The sequence below is a fragment of the Henckelia pumila genome, chromosome 1, assembly GCF_033568475.1.
Source record: "Henckelia pumila isolate YLH828 chromosome 1, ASM3356847v2, whole genome shotgun sequence".
NCBI classification, from domain to species: domain Eukaryota; kingdom Viridiplantae; phylum Streptophyta; class Magnoliopsida; order Lamiales; family Gesneriaceae; genus Henckelia; species Henckelia pumila.
The window spans coordinates 77,711,883-77,721,698 of record NC_133120.1 but is presented as its reverse complement, the minus strand read 5'-3'; the positions used below and the strand labels follow the sequence as shown (position 1 = coordinate 77,721,698).

At 41.4% G+C, this 9,816-nt stretch overlaps 1 protein-coding gene across 1 annotated transcript; it reads right to left on the bottom strand.

The window, feature by feature from the left end:
* Nucleotides 1–7,840: 7,840 nt before the first annotated feature.
* On the bottom strand, nucleotides 7,841–8,944 carry LOC140876217 (uncharacterized). Its single transcript, XM_073280124.1, has one exon. The coding sequence runs from the start codon at nucleotides 8,696–8,698 to the stop codon at nucleotides 7,925–7,927; it is 774 nt and encodes a 257-aa protein (XP_073136225.1). The 5' UTR covers nucleotides 8,699–8,944; the 3' UTR covers nucleotides 7,841–7,924.
* Nucleotides 8,945–9,816: the final 872 nt, after the last annotated feature.

The following is a 9,816-nucleotide window of genomic DNA, read 5'->3' as shown; positions in this document are numbered from 1 at the left end:
AAGTGTTGTAATCTTTGAGATTAACTTGGTTATTTTGAATAAAAGACTGATCATTGTTTTAAATGAGTACTTGGGAATTTTGCATGTTTTCAATGAATAGTTCTAGATGTTTTACCTAGAATATTCTATTAAGCCAAGTGTTTTCCAGGAATGATGTGACTCATCAAGACGCATGAATGTTTGTTCTAGACGTATTTTCTTAGAACAGTTGGCTGCTTTGATCCTTTTAGGTTGTTACCTAGTGATGATGGATTTTCATCAGGATGACAGATTAACTAATACCAAGAGTTGTGGATTGTGACCAGTACTAGACATGAGGGGGCTCCACCCTTAGTCGGTTATTCCTCTGGAAGTTTCTATACTTCGGAGATTGTTTGGAGGCCTTGGTGCTCCAGGGACTATATAGGGAAGGCTACTCAGTCTGAAAATTTGGCACTGTCACAGCAGGGTATGACTTTGGATAGGACAGATACCAGGTATGGTATCAAGGTTTAGTTATCCTCTATTTGAGATACAGATGTTCCGTTGTCAGAACAGTCTTGGAATGGATTTTTCCTTGACAAGTAATTGTTCTGAGTAGATAAGTTTTGATCTAGATTTATGATTTCAAAGATTAGTTGAATTGATATTCAACAGGATTTAATTATCAGATGTTTGCAAACTCGGGATTTGAGTTGTGCCTCTACAGATAATTTTACTTGACCAGTGATTTTGGTCCAGATACGAATATTTCATAATATCAGAGACTCGGGGATGAGTTATGCCAGGATGCTCTTGACTGTCGGGTTCCGAGATGGTATAGTAAGTGCGACCTTATGCCGGCATACTCTGGAAGGATTCTTTTGTTCCAGTTTGGCATTATAGGAAGACTTACCTCAGTCTCGTTGTATGTACAGTCATAACAATGGGTATAACTATCAGGAGAATATTCAGGATTTATTTGAGTCTTCTGGAGTTATACTTGGTACTGGATTAGTTCCAAGGGATTTGAGTTATCGTCTGACTTCATCAGAGATACAGACTTTCGTTTCCGTGGACAGAATAGTCTTGGAAAGGATTCCTTGACAAGTGAATATTCTGGACGGGTAGTTCTCGCACGTGATACTGTGGGAGAACCAGGAGGTTTTACTAGTATTGTCTGATTCTATCAGAGGTATTTTAGTGATCAGGATCTTGATTACGAGATGAACAGGAAATTCTAAGTGATGAGTTTACTTAGGTAAATTTTCCTGTAAGAATTGGAATTCGATCGATGGATTGTCAAGCAAAGAAGAATTTTATCAGGGCACTGTGATGATTTATACTAGAAGACGTGAACTGTGATCAACGATAGACATGGGAGAGTATATTTCCATTGATATTCTGGAAGTCTTTTGTACTTCAGGAAAGGATGGAAAATTTACTCAGTCTAGAGATCATTGCAACAGTTACGTTAAAAATATAGTTTGGTGTCAGTTTGATAACCTTGAAAAGATACTCGATTCTATTGACAGTTGTCATGAGCTTGCTAAGTTACAGCATGGATTCATCAGTATGAGAATTCACTTGGTTAGTGAAAGCTGAGCACTAATTAGGTGTTCATGTATGTTTTGAAATGGTCAATTAAATTGGTGCAAGTTTTGTGCCCAGTGACTATTTACAAGTATTTGTCTGAGGTAGATACAGATGTTATAACCCCGTGATGGGGGAGCTAAATATTCTTTTGCATAAAGAATGATTAGAATTATTCACTTTTTGATAGACTGAAAAGATGAGTAGAGTACTCAGATATTCAGTTCTCAGGAATGATTTGTAGTAATTCTGGGACTTCAGTGTCAGAAATTGATCTAGCAAGCGTTTGAATTTTAATGAATACTAACAGGATAACATCAAGTGTTTAGACATGGAAAAAGGATAGCAGCTGAGATCTAAGGTTATCAGATTCAGCGGGATTGTTATCACCAATTTTTCCAAGATGTCTATTGGATGCGTTAGGTCATTTATAAGTCTGATTCAATGAGATTGAATCAGGGGTTAGCTAGATTGTTTTGGTTTAAGGATTTGCCATAGATTGATGAAACAATTTTGTTCATCTAATAAAGTAAGTTAGAATTCAGCAAGAAATTGTTCTCCATGGCAGGATAATCAGTATTCTCATTTTCAGATGTTATCCCAAGTTATGAGATAGATGTCATTATATTAGTACTAGATATTGTGCTAATCAACTTTTGAGTCAAAAATAATATTTGTATTGATATTTCCAAGAAGAGAACCCGAGGGATTCAAGAAATCAAGAATTGTGGACAACGACGTTGTCACAGGTGTTATGACAAGTGTTAGTCATAAAGTATGAGAATCCTTTTTGTATACAAAGATTTGCATACGATGTTCTTTCTGGTGGAAAGGAATGAAAAGGAGTGTGTATCTTTATGTTTCTAGATGTTTGGTGTGTCAGCAGGTCAAGGTAGAGCACCGACGACCTGGAGGATTGCTTCATAGTTTATTCATTCCTGAGTGGAAATGGAAGTTGATCATGATGGACTTCGTGACCCATTTACCGATGAGCTCGAGGAATTGTGATACTATCTGGGTTGTGGTGGACCGACTCACCAAGTCAGCACATTTTATTCCTTATAATCGGGACTACAGTTTTGATAGGATGTCACGGTTGTACATCCAGGAAATTGTTCGATTTCATGGAGTGCCTGTGAGCATAGTCAGCGATCGAGATCCAAGGTTTAATTCCAGGTTTTGGGGGAGTCCTCAGCACGCTATGGGTACTACTCCTAGCTTGAGAACAGCATATCACCCAGAGACTGACGGGCAGTCAGAGCGCACGATCCGTACTCTTGAAAACTTGTTGCAAGCATGTTCTATGGATTTTGGTCCAGCGTGGCAAGATCAGTTGTCATTGATTGAGTTCGCATACAACAACAGTTACCATCGCAATTTTGGGATGGCTTCGTTTGAAGCATTGTACGGGCGACGATGTCGTACTCCACTGTTCTGGAAAAAAGTGGGGAAGCGACAGGTTGAGGGACCAGAGTTAGTCCAGCAGGCTGTTGATATTGTTGGACAGATCAAGAAGAGAATTAAGGTTGCGCAGGATCAACAAGCTAGTTATGCGAATGTCAAGCGCAGACCTTTACAGTTTAAGGTGGGTGAGAAAGTAATCCTGAAAGTCTCACCATTTCGCAGGATTTTGAGATTCGGTCTCAAGGGTAAGCTATCTCCTAGGTACATTGGTCCATTTGAGATTCTGAAAAGTGTTGGAGATCTGGTTTACAGGTTGGCTTTACCCCCATATTTGTCTAAGTATCCACGACGTGTTCCATGTTTCACTGTTACGACGGTATGTGGCAGATGAGTCTCATATTTTACAGCCTTCTGAGGTACAGTTGGATTCGGATTTGACATACGTGGAGAGACCTTTGCGTATCATAGGTCATAAGGATAAGATATTATGCAACAAGACCATTCCTCTTGTTCTAGTTCAGTGGCAGCGCCGAGGCACTGAGGAGGCCACTTGGGAACTTGAGAGTCGTATGCGTACAGATTATCCAAAGCGATTTTGAATTGTTGTATTTTCAGGTTGTAACTTGTAAAATGAATCAGTTTGAATAAAAGATGTTTATTCAATATTTTACTGCATTCAGTACTTAAGATTGTTCGAGGACGAAATATCTTAAGTAGGGGGAGAATGTAGTAGCCCGGTTCCATTTTACAAGATTAAGTTATTTTAAATATGTTAGAAATGACATATAATTTTAAAAGTGTCAAAACATGTTTAAGGAGTCCTTATTTGGTTAAAATAAATGGAAAATCAGATCCGAAACGTCCGAAAATGGTGGGGTAGGTCCCGGGGGTTCCGGAGGACCAAAACCAGTTCGGAAGCATGAGAAACAGTTCGGAGCTACCGGGCAGATCGAAGCTTCCGATCCGAGATAGGAGCTTCCGATCCGAGAACGGAGCTTCCGATCCAAGAACGGAGCTTCCAATCTCAACCAAAAACAGGTGTCAAGGAGATTGAAACACGTGGTCAGATGCAGAAGATCGGAGTTTCCGATCCTGCGATCGGAGCTTCCGATCTTGGCCGTCCAAAATGTGGCAAACATGCACCGATCGGAGCTTCCGATCAAGAGATCGAAGCTTCCGATCGTGGCCTATAAATAGGGGTCAGAATCCCTCATTTTTAAGTGCAATTTTTCCTCTCCTCTCCCGGTAATCGCTCTATTTAAGGGCTTCGGGACTCTTTCTTTAAGAGTTGGAGTAGGAAATAGTTTATTTTATAGCGGAAAGTGTCCGCAGTAGCAGCCAGGCGGCGGAGCTCTAGCGAGGCATCTAGGAGTCGTAGCTAGGCTATGCCCAGGTTCTGGGGCATGCAACATCAGCGGGCTGACGACGTACGAAGGTATGGCTTTGGTTCCCTATAGTAAATAGGGAGTAGACTATAGTTTAATTAAGGCTTTTAGAGCCTAGTAGGTGATGTTTGGCATGCTAGGTAATGCATGGTTATTTATGCTGTAGTGCTGCATGGTAGGCTTGGACCTAGAGGGGGGGCTTCTAGGATCTGCCTTAGAAAGGTACGAAAGTATTATTCGAGATATCCAGATTGAGTATACATGTATTATGTGTTTGCATGGATTATGTGATTGCATGTTTTATATGCCTTTATATACAGCATGTCATGACTGTATGTTGCATACATGAGCATATTGAGCTTTTACCTTAGAGGTATCCTGTAGTATGGTGCTCACCCTACGAGTTTGTGGATGGTTGGATACGTAAGTCTTGTGTCAGGTCACATTTATGGTTGGACACATGTACTAGTATCAGGTCACCATTATCCACTGGGTATATGAGCCACCTCCTGATGCGACGGCGCAGCGTGCTATATACCCTCGGCCCGGTCTATGAGCTTGTTTCTTAACCTGAAAGTCTTGGTACCCAGTTCACTTGCATACATGCACACATAACACTGTATACTCATACTCTCGTACTGAGCATGTTAGGCTCACTTCCGGTTACTTTCTGTTGGCTGGATGCCCTATTCCATGGGGCAGATGCAGGTAGTTCTCCCGGAGACAGGGAGGTTAGGTGGCGACCAAGGCTGGATAGCGGGGTTGACCACTAGGTTTTGCTTACCTGGTATTTGACTTACTTTAATTCCGCAGTTTCTCTGATTAAGATTATTTTATTAATTAATTGCATGTTTAAGTTCTGATTAGTAGGTGATCACGGTGCGGGTCACTACAGAGGCGGTAGTCTCAGGTTTGAAGTTGGCCCGGGAGGCAGGAGCAGAGCACGTAATTGTGTATTCGGATTCTCAACTGGTAGTGAAGCCAGTTCAGGGGGCCTTTAGCATCAGGGAGAAGAGATTACAAGAGTATGTGGGGCTTATCAAGCAGCAGGGAGGGGAATTCTCTAGCTGGAGCATTGAACAAATTCCTAGGGAGCATAATACTGAGGCGGACGCCCTAGCCCGGATGGCATCATCTCTGACTAGTATTGATAGCCGGGAGGTGATACAGCAGTCCAGATCGGTGATGGCCATAAAAGGAAAAGCAGAAGAGACCGAGGAGGAATCCTGGATGACTCCCCTCACCAAGTACCTTCAAACGGGGATCCTTCCTGAGGATGAGGCACATGCCCGGAAGCTCAAGAGGCAGGTAACTCGATTTACCCTGGTTAACGAAAAATTGTACCGGCGATCTTTTCAGGGTCCCTTGCTAAGGTGCCTAGCCCGGGAAGAAGTGGGTTATGTACTTTAGGAAATACATGAAGGCTGCTGCGAAGATCACGGAGGGGTTCTGAGCTTGGCCCGGCGTACCTTGTTAGCAGGATACTGGTGGCCCACCCTGCAGTAGGATGCCCGGCAGGTAGTCAAAACGTGTGAAGGTTGCCAAAGGTTTGGGAACTTCTCTCGTAAACCAGCAACAGAGTTACAGACGGTGTGGGCCTCTTGCCCTTTTGATCAGTGGGGCATGGACATCGTGGGACCGTTCCCCACGGGCCCCAGACAGAAGAAGTTCTTACTAGTAGCGGTGGATTATTTCTCTAAGTGGGTAGAGGCTGAACCTTTGGCAAGAATCACTGAAGAAGCGGTGTTGGGATTTATTTGAAAGAGCATTTTCTGCCGATTCGGCTTGCCCCGGAAGCTCATCTCGGACAATGAGAGGCAATTCTAGGGAAAGAAAATGAAGGATTGGTGCACAGAGATGAAGATAAAGCAGACATTCACCTCCGTAGCATACCCGCAGAGCAATGGTAGGATACCCCGGGTGGCCATACCCCCGGGTGATACCCTACAACCCGGGTGGTCGGGACAACGGAGCAGGTCCTAGCCCGACTATCTTTAGGGAGTGTGGTGATATCCTAGTAGGATATCCCGGGTGGCCATACCCTCGGGTGATACCCTACAACCCGGGTGGTCGGAACAGCGGAGCAGGTCCTAGCCCGACTATCTTTAGATAGTGTGGTGATATCCTAGTAGGATACCTCGGGTGGATATACCCTCGGGTGCTAGGAGTACCTCGGATGATGATATAACCCAGGGAGTCTAAGCACTCAGGAGAACTCGGGAGGTCTGGGGAGAACCCGGGTAAGAGCAAAAGAAAGCAAAGCTGGGGGGGGGGGCCCAAGTTTTCTTTATTCTCAAGGCCAGGAAACAGCCACGTCTGCTTAGAGTGTGTCAGGATCAAATCCCCGACCAAATCATTATGGACCACGCTCCAACGGAGTGAGCTCTTTCCTTAAATTACGGAATGTCTAAATCACACGTGATGGCCGTCCCATCACCCTAAAAGCCGTCAGTTAGCCCATACCCAGTAATCATTGAAGACCCAAGCGGGCTATTATAAAAGCTAAGGGAGGGTTGGATAATTAGGGAGGACTCACTCTCTCAAATATATTCACCTATCTTTTCCGTCCGGGAGTATTACTCGCCCCCGAGTAGTCATTTTATGATAATCGCATCAACTTTAAATTAAAATAGTATAATTTATGATATATAAATCAAACCAAATAATTTATGACATAATAAAAGAGGATAAATAATCAAATTCATCCTAGTAGGTACCTGGCCTATTTCCATTTTGGTGTGCTTGCTTCTCTAGCAAGTCGATGGGATGCTCCCATTTACTTTTCTCCTCATATGCTCGGAATTAAGAGATATATAAATCCTGAGAAGTCAAGTAAAGCTTGAATTTCCGATGCCATAACTCCATCTGGATCAAGCTCCTCTAGTCTCTTGGTTGCTGCTTGAATCGACAATAAATAAAATTATTTGCTAATTTAATGAAAATTATTTGCCCAATAAAAAAATTTACTCTTTGTATCTTAAATATTATTTTTCAAACATATCATATTTTGTTAGTTGTGTTATAAAAAATATTGTGTGATATTCTGATTTGAGTAAAAAAAATGTTTTACTTCAAAAATATATTGTGCAATCAATGTTGATTTGAATAAAAAATATTATTTTTATGTCAAAAATATCAATTAGTTTTCACTGTTTGTAAAGACCACCGATAAACATATGTGAGAGATATATAAATTCGTGACACCATTGCACATGAGACCGAGACTCATAAACATGTGTGAGAAAGATATATATATTTGTGACACCATTGCACATACGACTTGCACGCTACAAAAAAGAACAACTTACGAGATAATTTTTTGGTAACTACCCCATTAAATAATGGGTTTCTATTTCTAATAGAAATTTGTCATGTACGAGATAATTCGGACAAAAAATAGGACACGAAAAATCGGGAGACATTAAATAGAAATTTGTCATGTAACTCAAGATTCAAGCATTTACCCCGATAGAAGGGACATGCATGACACAAATGGCACTAAATTATGAAAATTCACGTGAACTCTCCACCATTCACCAACAAAAAATTGATGTCTCATCAAATCCAAAAAAAATCAAACTGTATCAAGAATCTGTCAAATTCTGCTGCACACTGTGATCAGGAGATGGCTGATATTGATGGTAACCATTTGCAGCCACCGGAATGTAACACCCGCTCGACATCGGAACCGGGAATCCCATCCCGGCGGAGGCGGGGGGCGGACGATTCGACTCCACTCTTTCAAGAGACTGGACCTGATCTTTCAAGAACTTGACGTAATGAATGGCTTCATCCAGCATTGACGCAGTATCCATCTTCGTCCCACCAGGAACCAGTCTCTGAAGAATCCTAATCCGTTCGCTTATCCTCTCCCGGCGGTGACGCGCCGCCACGCTTTGTGGGTCCGTCGATATCTTCACGTTCTTCCTCCTCGGAGGCTTGACGGACTCCGGGTCTATATGAACCGGCTGCATCGCCGCCATCCTGAAGATCATTTCGCGCATTGCCGCCATGGACGAATTATTAATCCTCGTCGTTTCCCCACAACAGTAGTACTCTTCCACTTTCCATCTTCCCCCGCCTGAATTCTGCTGCGTCTCCGGTTGCTCTCGATGGATTGAAGCTCCGGAAAACGAGATACTATTCGTTAACGAAGGTGAATTAGCGTGATACTTCTCGAAATCACCATTCACATGAATTCGGCCGCCATGATCAATGTCGTTTTCTTGATGACTGTTGAATCCCTGCATCTCAGGCAATATCTGATCACACGCCGCCGCCCCGGAGAAATCCATTTCCATCAGCATCAGTTCCATCTGATCCTCAACTAATTCAGATTTCAAGAATCCACTATCCATCCCTGTTCGATTCGATTAGATTAACTGACTTCGTTTATATATACAAACGATATATATATAACAATTTTCAAGAAATGGGCTTCTGCAAAAAGGGAAGAAAGCTAGTTAGTTTTTTTTTTTTTTGGAGAAACGATCGAGAGCGTGCAAAAGCTGATGAACAGAGGGATGGGGAAGGTGGAGAGAAGTGTTGTATCAGAAAAGTAGAGCAATTCAGCAGAATTAGGTTTTGGGAGACGAAATATTGAAGGGGGGGAATTTGGAATCAATAAAGTAGTGATTCTGGGGAATAGCTAGGCTTGATTGAGCCAGCGGGAATTAATGCATATATAACAAGTGGTACCACTTTATTATTATATTATGATGATATCAATATTTTAATTTTATATAATCATTTATCATCTTATTTTATAAATTATATAATAATGGCATTTGTCATAAAGTTGGTGAACTTTTTCCTTTTCTTTTTTTCATTTTAAAGTAAATGTAGTATTATAAATTTAAAGATCAAAACCAGCTATAACAAAAACAAAAGAAGGCAAAGGAGTAGCTAGACTTTCTTGACCACACAAAAAACCAGTTGCTCGAGCTAACTTACGAGCAGCTAGTTTTCCGATCTACGAGCAAAAACAAAAGTACAATAGTGACAATCCAAAGCTAAAAATCTACAGTTTCTTTCATAATTTAATCTACACTGGAAATATCAGGGCTCTTAATCTTCAAAACTTCAATCACCATCTGAGTATCCGATTCAACGATAATATTGTAAATGATTGTTCTTTAAGCTAACTAAGTGTTTCACAAATGCTCAAAGTTTTAGTTGTCATTGTATTCAAAGCATCTGAGAAACATCCATGGATAGCTGCAATTACAAGGCCATTACCATCCCCAAGTAAACACCCGAACCCTATACGAGGAGGAGTATTAAAAATCGCCGCGTCGACATTGCATTTGAGATAATGTATTGGTGGTTTACTTCATTTAGTATTACTCTGCTGTCTACTTTGAGGATTATCTCGAACCTTTTTTCTTTATGGTATAATTATATATAAGTGTTCTATAATTTTCAAGGAAATTTTCTATTTTTATTTGGGGACTTTTTTTTTTTTTTTTTTTTTGCG

What these genes read in the sequence shown, in the direction of transcription:
- LOC140876217 (XM_073280124.1), bottom strand. Translation starts at nt 8,698, where the DNA reads ATGGATAGTGGATTCTTGAAATCTGAATTAGTTGAGGATCAGATGGAA.